The sequence below is a fragment of the Perna viridis genome, chromosome 10 (genome assembly GCF_037379345.1).
Source record: "Perna viridis isolate PV_CMFRI_1.1 ecotype Kerala chromosome 10, ASM3737934v1, whole genome shotgun sequence".
Taxonomy (NCBI): domain Eukaryota; kingdom Metazoa; phylum Mollusca; class Bivalvia; order Mytilida; family Mytilidae; genus Perna; species Perna viridis.
In genome coordinates, this window is record NC_142454.1 from 8718937 (window position 1) to 8738990 (window position 20054).

General features: G+C 32.5%; 2 protein-coding genes across 11 annotated transcripts in view; one reads left to right on the top strand and one right to left on the bottom strand.

The window, feature by feature from the left end:
* Positions 1 to 20054, bottom strand: part of LOC148604405 (calcium uptake protein 3, mitochondrial-like) — a 73933-nt gene that overhangs the window by 33958 nt on the left and 19921 nt on the right. For all 9 annotated transcript variants that reach the window (XM_088550755.1, XM_088550752.1, XM_088550751.1 and 6 more), the window contains exons 3-4: positions 16216 to 16326; positions 3535 to 3582 (exon numbers count right to left, since the gene is read on the bottom strand). In XM_088550755.1, coding sequence (XP_088406881.1) covers positions 3535 to 3582; positions 16216 to 16326 — 159 coding nt within the window. The remainder of the gene's footprint in view (positions 1 to 3534; positions 3583 to 16215; positions 16327 to 20054) is intronic.
* Positions 1 to 20054, top strand: part of LOC148604407 (uncharacterized) — a 51370-nt gene that overhangs the window by 3961 nt on the left and 27355 nt on the right. The gene's annotated exons all lie outside the window — the stretch shown is intronic.

Here is a 20054-nt window from a genome sequence, read left to right on the forward strand (position 1 = left end):
AAGTGTACTAAATACATTTTAATTTTTAAACCTTTGTCTAATTACTATCTTAACAACTATAATGTAGAATTATAAATTTAAGCCTATTTGCTATCATTTTTGTAGCAATATAACAGACTGTAATATTTCAGACAATGGTGGGGGGTTAGACTATAACAATTATAATTCAGACACCTGCTCAGAATACTCCACAGGACAAACATCAACTCATGCCACAATTCTGTTCAATATTCATGAATCTTCTGTAAAGGAATTTGAATACATTTGATTAATTTTCTCATTTAACAGGTTATTTTCTATTGGTCCCTTAAGCTACAAAAGCACTGGTACAATTTCACTCGATACTTCAAAATTGACCCTGGCTTACGACAAGCAACCTCTAACATATTCATCTCTACTTCATGACAATAGATACTGATTTTAATCTTTTTTGACAATTTTAACATCTTTCAATTATTTAAAATAAGCACAGTTAGAATTGACTGGTTTTTTGTTACTATTTAGAACAGCAAAGGACCAATTGTACTCTGAAAGCCTTTTTGGACATTTCTCTTCGTGCATGTGATGTCACCTGTATTAAAAATTCCTTTTTCTATACCAGTTTAATTTGTGGTTTACATACCCCACACAATGAATATGGCATAATCAGACTGTAATACCTCCTCATTACAGAAATCCTTAACAACTTCTAACTGACAAAGTTGTGCAGTATTTTAAAAACCAAAAAACTGTCTTCATAATTTCCTTTCTCTTTTATTTTTAGCTAGATACTATGAGATAGAATATGTTTTAGTGGGCTCCAATGTAAATTAATAAAATCTAGTGAACACTTATTTTGACAGTGTGTATGTCACCCACCACTTCATTTCTAAAGTCTGGATATGATTTATACAAATATAAAATGCAACCAAAAAAAAAAGAGAAGAAAATTTTTACCTCAAGTTCTACTTTGAAGGTCAGGGTCACCAAACACTGTTTTGGATTATCTTTCCACATGTCAAATATATCAATAGCCAATTTTGAAAGACAAAATAAAAGAACAGTGTTCCAATGTCGCTCAAAAAAAAAAATGTGGAAAACTTAACATTCACTGAAATTTTGTAAGTCCAAGGGCCATAACTTCCATAAAAATCAATCAACCATAACCAAACTGGAACTAAATCTGTAACTTCTCATACTAAGACTACATACAAAATATAAAATCATTTGGTAAAAGCATAACAAAAAAAGTGCGGAAAACTGTAAATTCATTGAAATTTTCTAAGTCCAAGGGCCATAACTTCCATAAAAATCATTCAACCATAACCAAATTCAAACTTAATCTGTAAATCTTCACAGTAAGACTACATAAAAAATATAAAATCAATTGGTAAAAGCATTCCAAAAAAAAGTGAGGAAAACTAAATTCACCGAAATTTTCTAAGTCCAAGGGCCACAACTTCTGTAAAAATCATTCAACCATAACCAAAGTAAATCTTAATCTGTAACTCTTCATAATAAGGCCATATACCCAAAACAAACTCATTTGGTAAAAGCATAACAAAAAAAAAATGTGGAAAACGCGGCCGGACAGACAGATGGATGGATTGACAGACACCCGGCATTTCCATGTACCCTCACGATGCGTTGCGGGGGACAAAAATAACAGCTTGGACAAATTTTGTTACATCAAAAAAGTAAGAAACACAAAACTTTACTATAAGGTCATAATTCAGGATCCTGTACCCAATGCATCCTCTTGAGGAAATATCAAAGCCTATCTCGAAAGACTAAACTAATACAGCCTGGACAGGATTATTTACATTCAAAAACAAAAACAAAAATCTTCAGGCTGTTATATCAAAGTGAATTTTGAAAGACAACAAAGTTACACCTCTGACAAGATTGGTTCACTATAAGGTGTCAAACATTTTATAATTAACAATTAATTTTTAGTTAATTTCTTTCATCCATTACATGTATATTTTAAGCAAACCATGGAAATAAAAACATAAGTTGACTATTTAGTCTATACTACAGACAACAAACAATATGTAGATATTGTAGATCAAATAAATTCCTACATTTCACATACAGTAATAAACCAGCTGGAATTTCCAATTTCCAACAATATTGGCCTCTAAGCTATTGGAATTAAACGCAACAGTTGGTCTGTAAATTAAAGTTAGAAAATGTTTCTACCTCAGACTGATGCACTTTCTGCCCCTGGTCATCAATAGACTCTCAATCAGGTTCAAATAACATAATATTGACACAGACATGTAGCTTTTATCAAAACTTAATTCGGTAAATTTCTCCCGAGAAGATATGATTGATTATGATGTTTTAATGAAACATTGCAGTACAATTATCTCCGTGAAGTGATATGACGGCCTGGAATCGTGCAGAATTTGACATGCTTCATAACGCCGCAGCAACTGCTAAGTTTATTTTAGCTTTAGAGATATTAATGTGGTTTAATCAAGGTTTAATAATGTATGATCCATAACTTTGATAGTCTTTGAATCGTCAAGGCTATGCTATTCATGCATTGCCAGGTACAGTGGTTGTTTAGAACAGTCGCCTTTCGAGTCTTGCAGAACTGGTGATGCTTTAAATTGTCAAGGCAATGTGCAGCATTAATGTATTCTGGGTGGTTTTAATGAAGCAAGGTTCACTTAGATGTTTCTAGCTGTGGCTATCTAATAAGGCTTCTGTTGAATCTGATTTCACTTTGGTTATGGGAGAGCACAAATTAAACAAGTAACCTTGTCTCACAGTTTATGTTTTGCATGTAGTTACAGATTACATGTAGTTTACTTTCTAATAAGTCTGAGAAATACATTCATTAGTACTGTTATATATTTAGAATTCCCATGAAATTTAATGCAAGACATGGAAAGGTGAATGTATTATATAGAATTTACTGAAACCAAAATACCTGTATTTAACACATACTGTGAAAGTACTGTTGTTCCTGGGATACCAATTCTCGTGGTTTTCATAGGTAGGTCGAACCACGAAATTTGGTTCCCAATGAAAAGGAGATTTCCATAAATATATTAACTGAAAACTTCAAAATTCGCGAATTCAAGAATCCACAAACTTGTGTTTCTTCCCTAATCCAAGAAAATTAGTATCCATGAATTAAAGTATGTTCACAGTACACCAATACCTTCTGTGCAGCATTGATTTACTATGCATAAGTGCATACTGATATATTAAAGACTTAAATTTCAAATTCAGTTGTTAAAAAGTAACCAAAGCTTGCCTTTAGCAACTTGCCAGAAGCCACAACTAGTAAAAAAGATTTGAGCTAGTGAATTGTTTTCATTGTCTTAGGCTAGTTGAAGTGTATAGGTTTACACTGATAGTATATATTTGAGCTACATGTAATCTTGAAAATTTTCAAGAAATGACCCTAGAGACATAAATAGCATTTACATTGGTCTTTGATGGTATAAATGACTTGTTTTAACTTCTCCAAATATTCTTCCAAGGGTGGCAGTAAAAATCCCTTACACCTAAAATTTACTATGGTATGATCCAACTTACTTGTAAGAACACATAGCAGGAACAGGTACTCTGTGTAGGAAATAATGCCTGAAAAAACAAAAATAAATAATGCAAATCTGTAAACTGGATACTATTAGTTAAAGTTCAGAACATATTTTCTCTGACTTTCACTGCTTTTGCCTTCCCTACTCCTATGAATCCTAAGATGGTCTTTATCTCAGGATCTGTATCCCTTGTTTTGTTGGACTTATTTGTTTTATCTGCTAAAATACACCCCCATTGAGCATTTCCTCTATTGATAAACATGCAATAATGTCGCAATAATTAATCCATCCTAATCTTACATTTAAGAAGATTGTTTTCCTATCTTTCGCCTTCCACCCACCTAAAGCTTATTTTCTCCAACTTAATGTAATTATTGCATGACATGGACGTTACAATCTTGAAGTCTACAATTCAACCATTCAATGATTTAAGACCTTGATTTCCATGAAATTAGACTCTGAATGGAAAACACAAGTTTAAAATCTAATGCATTTTCAAAATGAGTTAAATGGAAAGATTTACGCATTATCAATTACCAGAACTCCTACACTATCTTTTTACAATTCTGATCGGAACAACATGGCTATATTAATGCCAGTTGAGTATCTGTTTGGCACCAATATTGTACCACAGTAACTTATCTCAATACCAGTCACAAAAATTAGCAGCTATATCTTCATTAAAAACCCATTTTTATCTGTCTTTAAAATGCATTTCATCCATTAATCTGCATCTACATGTATAAAAATACATTCATCAAAGATATGAATGGTTATGTTGAGTATCAAAATGCAGAATAAAAGTGCTTCTATAGTGAAATAGGATATGGTAGGTTTGAAGAACAAATTGTAACTATAATAAGCAGAGTTAGAAATAGTAGCCTGTCCACCAGCCCGTGACTGACTATTTTTTGGCAGGGCTGGCTAATTTTAGCAAAAATTTATATAGCCATATAGTAAATATATTGAAAAATTGTATTCAGGACTGGCTAGAATTTGAGTGAGTTTCCTACCCTGCAATAAGCAGCACATAATTGTGAGCATAATATATTTTAGAACTTCATAAAGAACCTACAACTCTTCAGGCCTCCAATTCATAAAAGAAGGTCCATTCTTCATCAGAAACCAAGTTTAAGACTAATTCCTCTAATTTAAAAAATTCTTTTTGAAGACCTAGCAATTTTAAATAAAAATTAAAACAAAACCTAAGCCTTTTAGTTGCTGTTTCAATTATCTGATTATTTGAAAGATTTAAACTACCCGGTACACAATGACAAAAGATGTTAATTTTACCCCATAGGCATCAATTGATTAGCACCTCATAAGGAATGGGCAACTGACTGAACAATTAGGTACAAGTTATATTGTAAGGAGATAGGCCACAAATACATGTAGAGCAGTTAAGCTGCTGAGGCTGACGAATTATTAGCTACAAAGCACCTTAAGAACTGTTCAGCTGAAGCACAGACAATGATGACATTTACCATCAATTCTCCCATCATGAATCAGACCTTAGTCATACAAAGCTACTTAAACTTGTTAACACTTGTTTAAAGGAACAACAAAAGTTCACATTTCTGACCACCAACGAGCTTAGTGCATCAACTGTTACCCCCCTTCTAATTAAGATTCTATATGATTAATTACCCCCTCGCTCCAACCGTCTATTATACCAACCCTCTGAATGGTTTCCTCACCATTGTAGCCTGCCAAGTACTTCAACCAAACTTATAAATTGTTGAAAAATTGAAAAGATTTTCACCATAGAGAGGTAAGGGGACATCATTTATCAATCGGTATAACAATACAAATCACATTAAGATTGTTTATTTATCATTGCAAATAATACGCTATTTCAATATCATTAAAAGTTTGGCTACAAATAAAAGACGAGTGATTTCTTTTGAAGTACTTGTCTTTAAGTCAGACTTTTCTGTTTGAGGTAAAGAGCTGCAAAAGCCAGATTATGAAGGTAATTATTATTGAACACAAATAATTTGGGAGAATTTATGCAACCTACCACAGTGGCCTCCCCCAAACCACCAACGATTATTTTCTATTTCACTGCCGAGAGAAACTCATGTATAACTTAATACACGGTATTTTTTTTTTTTAATTTTTAGCTTACAAAGATGAACTTTTTGATGTAGAAGTCTTGCATGTTACATTTTTTGTGTTCTAAATACAGTCAAAAGATTTCATCTGACTGCCAATATCTTTTACTCATCCTTTGTGTTTCATAAACAGAAATTCATCTTTTTGCTTGAGGACCAAGGATATAAAAAAAACAAAAAGAACTGATATAAAGCATTCCTTGTCTTATATATTAACAATTTATACCACCCAACTGTTAAGGGAAATGAAATAACAGAAAAATTTGAAACTCTTGACATACATGTACAAAAATCACAATTATACAATTAACAAATTTATATCCACCAAGTTTCTGACACCTTACAATGGCCATAAAACAAGCCCTGTCATCATCATGGACGGCACATGGCAAGTATTGTTAACTTCCACAATAGGCAATCCACTAATCTACACATCTGCTCTCTGAATCTGTCCATTCAAAAAAATGGAGGGAAACCCAAAGTGTCCCAGGATTGAGGTAGGACCATTTATTATTTCTTTTATGTGTTTAGAACATTTTAGTCATTTAAATGTACTGTTAACTCTTTCCAGGAATGTACCGGTATTTTATTGTCAAATAACAGGACTTCTTAGAAATAAAAAAAAAACATAAAAAATAAGATGACCTACATTGATGTATTTTTTAAGTAAATAACTACATGTACTTGAGATTAAATAATTCAATATCTATATAACAATGCTATCCCTTCGAAAATAAAAATTTAGTTGCAGGAGTTTTCTTCAATCACAATTAAAAAAAATGCTTTACATCATGTTAAGTTGTAACCATGCAATGCTCCTCTTAAAACACTTCAAAAATATATTTAGAAAATTTATCACATTTATTCTGTTTTTTAAAACTTTTAAACTGATTATAAAAAGTTCTGTATTTAGTTCTTAACTTATCTTCATATTGTACATAGTTACATTTAGAAACTTTAATCCATTCTAAGAAACACAATTAAGACTATTACATCATCATCAAATTATTCTAATTCCTTAAACCTTCATTTATTTTAACACTGTAAGCAGAGATTCCAAACACTTTCTAACAATGATTTTATCTTTTAATCTAGGATAATTCAATCAATCCCCATTACTTAAACACAGATGACAAAACCTGTGATTTACCTATATAAACTGAAGTAATTACCTAATACCTGGATTAATTATTACAACATAATAAACATCCAAGCCCATCATAAATATACTAATGTGATTAGCACTAATGAGTTAATGAGATCATACAGTTGTCAAACACACAGATTTTCTGAATTTTCAACATTACATTCTCATCATTGTTATGAAGCTATGAAATATTTTAAACACCTGTAAAGGTGTGAAATTAATTATTTATTTTTGTATTTTCACTTGTTTAAAAATATTTAATTATTACAAAGTGTGACATATTTGTTGACATTCTACATTAATTATTGCTACTGACAACTGGGAACCCTAAGTCATCAGTGCAATAATCCTCAAATAAAATATCCATCAACAAGTTTTTACCCATGCATGTTAAAAAAAAAACACAATAATATTTATTCACAAACAAATATGGTATAATTTTGTCAAATTTAACTGACACAAAATGATCTTACCCTAAATTTAACTTCAAGAACAAAACATGTTATTTTCAAGTTGAGTCATTGCTATCCCCTGAAATGTTGAAGTTCAGTCAAATATTTGAAGTTAGTACATGTTTTTAATTAAATTATCACTTGTAGAATTTTTAATATCCTAACAACCTTTTGTTAACCTTCATTAATATTGTTTCTACATCATTGTTACCTTTTACTTGCCTTTTCTACCAATTTTATAGCAAATATCTTATTCTCAATCCATCATGTTTTGTAGAAGTTATTTTCCCTTATTCTGCCAATCAGATTGACCTTGCCTACTACCATATACTTTATAGTGACTATCTTGTTTCTTTATTCTGCCAATCAGATTGACCTTGCCTACTACCATATACTTTATAGTGACTATCTTGTTTCTTTATTCTGATTTATCAGACTGACCTTGCCTATCAGCATTTATCGTTTTATAATAATTATCTCCCCTTTTCTGACTCATCAGATTGACCATGCCAATCTGAATAAAACCTATACATGTATTTATGCTTTATAGTAATTATCTCCCTTTTTCTGACTTATCAGTCTGACATCGCCTAGCCTGGTGCCCTACAGTGTTCTAAGTCTCTCATCATCCTGATATGTTTTGCTGTAATTAACATACCATTAACTTCTCAATTAACATCAAGTTATGAGCATTCAACAAAGAAGATCAAAGCTGACAGCCATCTCACTCATCAGAAACACTTACTATACCATCTTTCACTACTATATCTTCAATAGTTTTCTCACTCTTTAGTGGTCCTATCAATTAAGTGGCACAGTAGTTTTTCTTCTGAAGAGTTTAAGACTTCAGAGTATAATGACTTAAAGGTAACCACATTAGAATGTTTTATCAACTATAAAAATAATCAGATCGTCATGATAATTTAGATTTTTTTCATCATTTAAGAGACAGCTCAAATTTTTAATGCTTTCATTGGCTTCACCTAACATCCCAAACTGTTTAAATAGAAGCAAGTACTTAAAGGTTTTGAACCTTAAATTAGTCACTGATTTGATTAATTTCTCATCACATTAACATGAACTACTTGCATTAAAATAAGAGCAGACTAGCTTCAGTAATGTTGGCAAAAAAAACAAAAAAAACAAAACAACCCTAAAATGAGACACCTTTCATAGATATGTCAGTCAAATGTTGAAGTCTTACATTAAAGTTGGTCCTTCAGGGCATCTTCATAAAAAGGCTAGGCCTTTATAGGACATCCTTATCACAATAAAATAGGTCTTTTAGGGTATGGTAGGATAAAGACATTATAAAAAGTTACATAAGCTAATGATTTTACATCTTTTTAAACAAAACCAGTCAGGTCTAATCCTCAATACAGGTGGCAAAATCTTTAGTACACCAAAACCTGTCTATAGAATACTCTTTGATGCATTCAAGCACCCCTAAAAAGTGATCAAAATTAGCTTCAAAAGTAATGATTCTGTGTAACACTTCCATTACCTGTCAAGGATTCTGTCTGATCAATTCAGCAAACTAAATTACCATCAACAGTAATGGTTTCATTCTCTCTGTCTGCTGTAGCTTTTACTGATCTAAATTAGTAAATTAGCATCACAAGTTCCAATTCTGTGCAACAATTTCATCAAAAACCATCTGCATATGTAATTGACCTGTATTACTGAAGTGTACTTTATGTACTCCTGGTTTGGGGAGTTCATGTGACTAAAATAACTTTCCCTTGACTTAGATATCTAATACAGGTATCTCCAAAGTCCAGGTAGTGACTGGTTGATCATGGCAAAATTCTTCCTATGAATATACCTTGTGTGAAAAATCCTAATTCAAGTAACCTTTGCTGGTATAAAAATACAGCAGATTAAAAATGTGGATGGCTTCTGGGTGATATCTAAAGAGGGCCAGTATTCAATCATTTGGTAAGGCTGTTGTGACTTCTGAGTAACCACAAGTGGATAAAACCTCTGCCTAATTCTGATAAAGACTTGTCTTAAAATTTGTACACTATGTCTAGTTATTGGGAAGGACACTTCTAAATTCCCATGTGTATACTCCTATCAACCAAACACCAGTGTATCCGAAAAATATTCCAAGCCAAAGTAATTTCTATGACCCATGCCTTATCTCTGTGAAGACCAGCAGGTAATTAGCGTGATAATGATGATGATATTTCAGAGTAAACACCAGTCTGGGTGGCTGTCTGACTACTGGCAGTATAATGAGGGCTGCACATCAACACTTCACACAGGATCAAACAATGATGTTTATAGGAATTACAAAATCAACCTGTCAATTGTTGATACAGTGAAATAAGACTTCAATATCCCAAAACAGTCAAATACCAGATCAATCTGTTAGAAGACTTCAATACCTTGGATCTCAGAAATAGTAGAGGAAACTTAAGGCTCAGTATTACTAAAACAGGAGGGTAAACTTTAGACACTGAATCTCTCAAATAGCAGTACATTATATGGCTCAATTTTACCTTTCTTCTCCTTTTACACTTACTGGTGGGGTTGTTACCGCTTTGACAAATCTTCCTGTTTTAATACCTAGAACCACAGCAATAGAAGGAGAAATTTCAGTCTTAGAGTGGCTAAAGTAGCAAAAATTGGTAAGGATTCATTACCTTCTGTAGGTCTTAAGAAATAGCGAGAGTTCCAGTTAAGGATTCATTACCTTCTGTAGGTCTTAAGAAATAGCGGGAGTTCCAGTTAAGGATTCATTACCTTCTGTAGGTCTTGAAAAATAGCGGGAGTTCCAGTTAAGGATTCATTACCTTCTGTAGGTCTTAAGGATTCATTACCTTCTGTAGGTATTTAGAAATAGCGGGAGTTACAGTTAAGGATTCATTATCTTCTGTAGGTCTTAAGGATTCATTACCTTCTGTAGGTATTTAGAAATAGAGAGAGTTCCAGTTAAGGATTCATTACCTTCTGTAGGTCTTAAGGATTCATTACCTTCTGTAGATCTTAAGAAATAGCGGGAGTTACAGTTAAGGATTCATTATCTTCTGTAGGTCTTAAGGATTCATTACCTTCTGTAGGTATTTAGAAATAGAGAGAGTTCCAGTTAAGGATTCATTACCTTCTGTAGGTCTTAAGAAATAGCGAGAGTTCCAGTTAAGGATTCATTATCTTCTGTAGGTCTTAAGAAATAGTGGGAGTTCCTGTTAAGGATTCATTACCTTCTGTAGGTCTTAAGAAATAGTGGGAGTTCCAGTTAAGGATTCATTATCTTCTGTAGGTCTTAAGGATTCATTACCTTCTGTAGGTATTTAGAAATAGCGGGAGTTACAGTTAAGGATTCATTATCTTCTGTAGGTCTTAAGGATTCATTACCTTCTGTAGGTATTTAGAAATAGAGAGAGTTCCAGTTAAGGATTCATTACCTTCTGTAGGTCTTAAGGATTCATTACCTTCTGTAGATCTTAAGAAATAGCGGGAGTTACAGTTAAGGATTCATTATCTTCTGTAGGTCTTAAGGATTCATTACCTTCTGTAGGTATTTAGAAATAGAGAGAGTTCCAGTTAAGGATTCATTACCTTCTGTAGGTCTTAAGAAATAGCGGGAGTTCCAGTTAAGGATTCATTACCTTCTGTAGGTCTTAAGAAATAGCGGGAGTTCCAGTTAAGGATTCATTACCTTCTGTAGGTCTTAAGAAATAGTGGGAGTTCCAGTTAAGGATTCATTACCTTCTGTAGGTCTTAAGGATTCATTACCTTCTGTAGGTATTTAGAAATAGCGGGAGTTACAGTTAAGGATTCATTATCTTCTGTAGGTCTTAAGGATTCATTACCTTCTGTAGGTCTTAAGAAATAGTGGGAGTTCCAGTTAAGGATTCATTACCTTCTGTAGGTCTTAAGGATTCATTACCTTCTGTAGGTCCTAAGAAATAGCGGGAGTTACAGTTAAGGATTCATTACCTTCTGTAGGTCTTAAGAAATAGCGGGAGTTCCAGTTAAGGATTCATTACCTTCTGTAGGTCTTAAGAAATAGTGGGAGTTCCAGTTAAGGATTCATTACCTTCTGTAGGTCTTAAGGATTCATTACCTTCTGTAGGTATTTAGAAATAGCGGGAGTTACAGTTAAGGATTCATTATCTTCTGTAGGTCTTAAGGATTCATTACCTTCTGTAGGTCTTAAGGATTCATTACCTTCTGTAGGTCTTAAGAAATAGTGGGAGTTCCAGTTAAGGATTCATTACCTTCTGTAGGTCTTAAGGATTCATTACCTTCTGTAGGTCCTAAGAAATAGCGGGAGTTACAGTTAAGGATTCATTACCTTCTGTAGGTCTCAAGAAATAGCAAGAGTTCCAGTTAAGGATTCATTACCTTCTGAAGGTCTTAAGGATTCATTACCTTCTGTAGGTATTAAGAAATAGCGGGAGTTACAGTATCATTGAAATAGTGACAAATAACATTATAAGATTTCAATACAGGTCATTCCGATGTAAGGTGACAATGAAATAGCAAATACTCATTCCTCAGTTTGAAATAGCAGAAAACTCTCATTATGTGGTAACACTAAAATAGCAGCATATTCTGATAAAATTCCACTAGCATAGCAAGTTCCACTTAAACATCAGAAATTCGTACATCAATTCTACTAAAATAGCAGGAGATTCTTTAATAACTGTCAACACTACAATAACTGAAAAAATCTGTGATCAATGAATTTTCTCTTACTTTATTTATGATTTGAAGCATTCCACTTCATGTCAAGCAGACTTCATTGAATCTTAAGTGACAAAAAAAGACCATTATCATTATCATCCAGGATGGACATTGACTGCTTTTTATTTCCTTCTGAAACCAGAAAGATGGAATTTATTTACTTCCTATTGAAATTAAGACCCTTTAAAAAAAGCTAATATGCACCCCTAGTTCAATTGGTAAAACAAATATAACAGTTTTCTGAACCTCACACCTACTATAATCTTTACCTATAGGCATTTCTATACATCAATCATGTTATTTCTCTCAGTAAAACATATGTAAGTCTGATGTCCTGAGGATTGAAATACTGTTTATTTTAGCTTAGTAGATCTCAACATCATGTTAAGTCAAAAAGGTTCACTTTTAATTTTGTTTATATTGACTAAAATCAACAAAGATAAACATCTATATGGTTTAAACAGACCATACTAAGGATTTCTAGCCTGCTAGAGCAGCTGGATAAAACATGGATGGTTTAATTATTTAGTATAGGTTTCTAGAAAGTAAGATGGTGGTTACTGGTGCATAAGATTTTTAAGATGTTTTTTTTTTTCTTTGAATGAAGATTTCCTTTCTTACCCCCAACAGCTTTTATAACAGTAGTTTCTACTAAATGCCACTTCATTTAATTCAATCATTGCAGCTTTAGCAAAAGGTATATAATGTGGTGTTATTTATTTTTTGTGGGTGTCCATTTCACTGGTTAGAGGTAAAAGGATGAGTAGTACTATTTATGTCGGTAGTCTAGAACTAATAATCCACAGTGATTGATAACTTTAACCTTTTAGTACTTTTATTCAAGTTAGATATAAAGTCCTCCTAATTTACAGAAAAACGAGCTGTCAAAGTATCTGGTACATAATTGAATGCCTTAAACGACTGCACTGAATCTTGGTTAAAATATCTGTATTATTAGTTCTAAAATGTTGTTATTACCATTCATAACTCAACAGTACCAATCATTCAAAACTCTTATAGTAACCTAGGCTCAAGTTAAAATGTCAATGAGGCAAAAACTGTACTTGGGTTTAAATTCAGATGAGGTTTTTTCCAGGAAGAGCCCTTGGATACTATAGGCATTTTCCCATGTGTTCCTGCATTTATCTTCTTGCTTACAATTCAAATTAATCATGTTTACGTCAGAAGTCAAACTCTTTAATAAATGATTGAACCAATAACTAAACAACAAAAGGCAAAATAATGACTTCATAACTCTGAGATCAACATAACAAGATATGTAGTGAATATTGATAACTTTGATACCACTGAAATACTGATACTGCTCAAACAGCCTTGCACCTGCAGAAGAAAAACTCTTCTTCAAGGGTCATGTCACATCAGTAGCCTCACCTCTACAAACTAAAAAACTACCAAAAATCAAAGATCATTTATCAAATGATATTTCAAATTTCTCTTTAAACTTTGAGTATATCAAGGTGAAGAACACAAGATGGAAGATACTGAGTTGTGATTATAGGCCAAAATAACTCATAATTGATTTTATAGTACAAAAAAGTTACAAAATTGCTTCAAACCGTATACATGCCTTTAAAGAGGAATTGTAAACAGAGAAAAAATAGCCAGTCCACATATAATGTTTGCTATTTAACACTTGCAATCTTTACACATTTTTGATTTCCTAGCAAAGTCATAAATTCTCTTAGACCTCCTGAAACTGAAATTGAAATGGACCTCAATTTTCTGGCAGGAAGAATTGTTTCTGGTATCTAAGCACAAGCAGGGCTAATATGAAAGGTCACTGACCTCAATTTAGTAAAATGTGCAAGAAATGATGGCAATACAATTTAACCATAGCCCTAAATCCCTCATGGATGTAATCAATAGGTATCCTACAGACACATCAAATGGTACTTAAAAGCTTATTCTGAGCATTAAAATAATTCAAAAAGAGATCTTCTTTTGACTTAACAAAGTATAAAGCATGGAATTCCAACTGCCAATGTGTCTAGACAGAACAGGTGTGATAGTACCATCTGTAAAAAGGTTACTATAGTTTGAGTCTATGCCAAACTAGTAGCTTAGAAGACCGTTAATCATCTTCACCATCTTATAAACATTTATCGTCTATCTAAAATAAATATCACAGTGATAGAGTTCATATCTAAGATACAATTCTGATTAGTGTTACAACACTTTGGCACTGGTGCTTATGTACAAAAGTGCTTGGCACACAAGTCCTATCATACATAATTCAGGGGTTAAACATGGGGTAGGTCATGTGCTTCATGTTTGCTTTATTAACACAATGAGATCACATTCAAGTTGTGAAATGGACATAGAGTATGTACTCACTCAATACAAGTTTTTGGGCTTTAAGAATGGAATAGGTCATAACTTCAAGGCCATAAAAATATCTACACCCCAGATTTTATATCTGAGATCATATATTCCTGGAATCAATACTTTTTATCATACATGTTTTTGGTCATTGCCTATGTCTTCTAATACTTTTGTATGGGTGCTAAGTACTTTTTTGATCTTCGTATCATTCTGTTTAATATAAATACATGTATTAACAAGGACTTGTGCTTGGAAGCTTAGTATGTTCCTGGTACATGAATTGTCACCAGGGATAAACATAGTAAGTACTTGTATCAAGTAGAACTTATTGATGGGCATTAGGTACATAATATCAACTGGTTAACAAAGTGCATTTAAATATTAGCAGTTATGATATTAAATTTTGAAATGCAAATTCATCACTTTAATGGAAAAGTTTTATCAAAACTTTGCACAACATATACTCTTGAATGGTCATTAAAATGCAAAATTGATCTTCAAAATAGATTGGCAGACTTTGGTGCTGTTTGAAGTAAAGTGTCCAAAATATACTTGATATTCAATTCTGGGTGATTATTCTAAGTTTGTAAATATATATCCATATACATTCTTGTTAAAGCCATGACAATTATATGGGAAAAGAGTTGCTGATAATACCACACTGTGTTTGAACATGACCCTGAATATCTTGTGCTTTGTTTATTCTCAAATTTACATGTTCTTGTTTTTAATCATGTCCCAAAGATATCAAAGCTAATAGGAGATGAAATGTCATTAAGGCCAAGATCCAACTCAATAATTTTTTCAAAAGGACAGGATGCTTACCCTACCAGTGCACCTGGTCCATGCTCCCAGTTTTTAGTGGAGTCAGTGTTGCCCATTTACTTTTGTTACTTTGTATGTATTATTTTAGTTACTTTATGTTCTTTGTTGTGTTTGTCGGTTTTCCATGTCTAGTCTTCATCCCTGGATTACATTCTTTTGATTTACCCTAGAGTCTTGGATCCCTATCATCTGAATATAGCTGAAATATTGCTGCTCGGACGTTAAACCCCAACAAACAAACAAACTTGGATCCCTTGATTACTCTTTCAAATATAATTTTAAAAATGATGATCCAAATTTTATTTTTATGTACATGTAAGTACCTGAATAAATATAGTTAAGGCCAAAAAAAATATATATTTGTTTCTAGCTATCCTTCTTAACCCCATATTTTTTATAGCTTACCTTAACCATTTATGACAAATTTAGCTCAAGCACTGTTCAAGTCTAGTTTTTTCCCCCATTAACTAAATATAAAGTGTTTTTTTGCCTCCCCTTTTATTTTCTTGCTGGAAGCAGCAAACAAGACTTTTCTTAATTAAGCTGAGCATATTTAGTATAAAGGTAAAGCAAATTTACTGGAAAAGCACTTAGAAAGTGCATAACAAGTATATCCTATATATCTACGTACTGTTTTTATTCAGCAGAAAGAACTGTCATAAAAAATATGCAGATACTTCCATTTCATCAGAGAAATTTGAATGGCTTGATTACATCAAATTCAAGGCATCTTCTGATATTTTACAGAACAGATTATTTCAAACACTTAAATTAACCAGAATTTTGAAATATTTTGAAAAAAAGCAGTTCAAAAAATCAAATAAATTCTTTATAACATTTCTGGAACGAGTCTATTGTAATTTTGACGTTCTGACTCCACTTTTGTTTCCTTTATAAATCAAAATAAACCTAGTAGAATTATTTGTTCATGAGAGTTGCTGGTAGTAGAGTGTTAAATCATTAGCAGCTTTGAGTAATTTACTTTACCATTGTCTTAGGACATGGGTTGAAAACTAGATAGTGTCCTTATTTACAGTTTTAGTTGATATCTTCTGGGCATTTTCCCAAACATCTGTTTCACCATTTACTTAGCTATTTACCTTTGTCATGTAATTTTCTGAAGAGTCGGTTATCTCCCTTTCTTCTTGAAGGAGTACTTTTCAACATTTGTTCTATATCTTTCACACATAAAGTAGTTCTACCAATTCTAGCTGTAAGTAAAAAGTATATTAAGTAAATAGTTATGAACAGTCTGTATTGAAGTAATACAGAAATGTTATGATCAAAAACACAATTAAACATTCCAAACAAGACTCTGACAAACGGCAAATTTTAAGAAAATGGAAATAATCTATATAAAGGGAACAAGGTTTTGGGTAATCCCTTTTGGGATTCATTGTCAGGAGCTGTTTTCTTATTTGGCCGCCAAATCAGAAAACAGCTGCAGACACTGAATCCCAAAAGGGATTAAGTTTTGGGACATTTTCAGACACTGTTTTCTTCAGCATCTTACATACACATAGTATGCATGTGGACTATTCAAGAAAAACCACAACATGTAAATTAACAGTAAACAAACTGTTTTTGCAAAATCATAAAGTTAGCATATTTTCAAGAAATGAAAAAGTCATGTCAATGTTTAAGGCTACAAGCACAAAAAGTTTAAAATACATTGTCCTTGTAAAAAATTTCAAGCTGTGCTGCCTAGACACAAAACTTCATACAAGAAAATCCAAAGTACAACTGGTTTTCCTCCAAATTTTACGCTAAAGCTACATGAAAATTTAGACCTGGTTTTGGAGAATATTTCTTCATATCTGAAGTGGATAAAACAAAGACATGATTCATGACCATTACATTCCGGACCTCAATCACTCCAGTCCAACCCCCAACTTATGATGGTACTTTAAACCTGTCAACAACCTTTGTTCACTTTGATATACATAAATAAAATATTTTCTATCCCCTCGTGTATCCATAAACACAACTTATCCTCATTTACCTAATGTTTGATTATTTTTATCATCAATATGACAAAAAGGGCCCTACCCTCTTAATTCTACCTCTAATTTATTCATCAGACATATTAAGTGAGGATTTGAAATCTTTGTTGAAGATTTAAGATTTTAGCCGTATGTCTGGACTCTTGACAGATAAGTGTCTGAAGAGATACCAGACTAGGAATGAGAAGTAGCTCCTTGAGTTCTGAAAAAAAAAACAAACAAAAAAACACCAGAAGCTTAAAACAATGGAAATTACATGTACATTACTGCTATTAGAGTCGAAAATCAAAAGGTGTTCACAAGTTTTATATCAGTATACAAGCTTGACCGTGTAAATAGGTCCTGGGTATGTTATATGCTGATATCATGGGTGAATGTACATGTATTTGTTTTACTGATTAAAACACAACTTCATGCAAATAACAATGTTCTGTGCAACTACTGGTTAATATTTAAACTCACTTAGTCAAGAATATACAGTCAAAAAGAGGCTGAGCCTAAAAATTAAGCCATAAATGGGGTAAATGAAAGTAACTACAAGTAATTAAACCCATTCACAACTGTATAGGAACATCTTTCTGACTCATAAGAAAACCTTCTGGTGTTAATAGAACATCCACTAATTATTTCCACTCTCATAACCTCACTACATCTACCTGTTAATTACAACTATAATAAGTTAGTAAAATTCCTTCTGATGCTTTGATAACACAAGTAATAAAGATTCATTTGTTACCACTTACTACAATCATGATTGCAGCTATACAACATGTGCAATATCTAATTACAAGAAATTCTTAACTCAATGACTTTCAGCATCTACTTAGATATGAGTAACATCTTCAAAAGCCATACATGTTAAAGATGAAAGTTATATCGAAACCAAATTTTAAGTAATTGAAGCCTATTCCCAGATTCCCTAGTAAGCAGTATTTTATGCATGGATACAGAAAAAAAGCACCAACTGGCATTAATCTATGAACTTTTTGAAACATGCCTATGGCACAAAAAAAAAACAGCACAATTGTATGTTACACATGAAGTACATAAGGCATTAACTGCTATAGGCTTAGTTAGTGGTTGTGTAAGACTATTGGTTTGACTTCCTTCTATAAGGAAACACAAATGATTTATAGCAGCAATACAATTTTGTATCAACATTCTCTTATGATTTGTCAGATTACTAAGCGGCTTTAGTCCGTGATTTCTTCGCAGGTTTTCTATTTGTCCAAGGATAACTGTACAAGTCTACGATAATTACATGTATATAAATACCCGTAATAAATCTATGCTTATTCATGGACAAAGAATTTCCTAAGTAAAAGTAAACAGTTTCTCCTAATTAAAATCAGGAGGCTAATATTTGAGACAAGGAAAAGACAATAGGGGAACTTAAACAGATACATGTAACCAAGTATGAATCTAACAAATGCCTGGTATGTTTGGACCTGGTCTAACAGGATTAAAATAACTTTAAATACAAATGTTTATCTTCAGTGATAAATGCTTATAAACTTCAAAGCACAAAATGACATTTAGAAAATTTTTGCAATCATGCCAAAAAATGTATTAAAATATGAGCGAGACATAAAACTAATGAAATATGCTTGTCGTATTTATGATTGATGGATAGAGATACTTGTAACAATGTATAAATGGGTCAAAAATACTTATAAAGTATGGGGTAGATTTAACATCACAATGGAATGCAATACAATTTCATTTTAATTTTGATTTTATCAAACTGCAATGGTGAAACATCAAAACCCTCTAATCTTTAACATATTATTCAAAGCAGCAGTTACGGATTAAACCTGGGGTCACATGTCTCAAAAAGTACAAAGTCAACAACACTGACAATAATCCTTACAGTTATACTGCTGTTTTCTCTGCAGTGATCCATAATCTGTCAGGCAAATGTTTGCTTTTATTCAGCCACAAAAAATGTGTTTATGATCATTAACAAGCAAAAACAGATTTGGTATTCTATTTATTCTGTTGCTTTGTATCACTGCATTCGGGACACTGCATGAAAGCAACACCCTAAGCTGGAGAGTTAATTTTGTCTACTTACAATATACAAATGTTTGTGGACACTGGGTCATCATTGAAACAAAGGATTTAATCTGCTACTACATATGCCTCCAAGTCATTTGGACCTCCTTATACATGTAGCAACTACCATTTAAGTCACAACTGTATGGAAACTTAAGAAATTAAGGGCCCCTTTCTCTATCTAACCAATGATTGTTCTGATGTTTTGAGTATTCTTTTAAATGAATGTTCTCCCTGAATCCAATAATCACAATACATTGCAAGGTTCTTATCATTTTAACACAATACTTTTCAAAACGAATTTAGAATGCACATGGAGAACTGTGCTATCTTTGCATTGAAACGCCGCAAAGTCATTGTTTTCAAGTCACTTATATTGTTAGCGACGATTTCTTGCACTTATAATTTCAGTACATTACATTCTCATATGATTTGTATAATTATACATTATTACTCTACATTAAGCTGCCGATCAGTGCCGTATTTACCTTAATATTTTCATAGTTCTAGCTTCATACGAGATCAAAATGTACGTGTGTTTTTTGCTTGTATGAGAACAGTAAGTTTACATTAATAGATGAAATGATCGGTTAGTATATTGAAGACTACAGTTGTTTTTGATTCAAACACAGGGGCTTGTTACAATTGACTATATAGGCCATATACATTATCAGGGCCCCAATACATATCTATAGCCATTGCCAGTTGTTTAATCTGTTTCCTAATCTGGTTCCCTGGTCAATATCATAATCAACCCAAAGATGAATAAAAATTAGAGAGGAACTTGTGGAATGAAAACATTACCCGCACTTCCTGTAACCAATTGTTTTGATCGAAAACATTCGGGTCATCATGGTTATGTAAGAGTAATTATAAGGAGA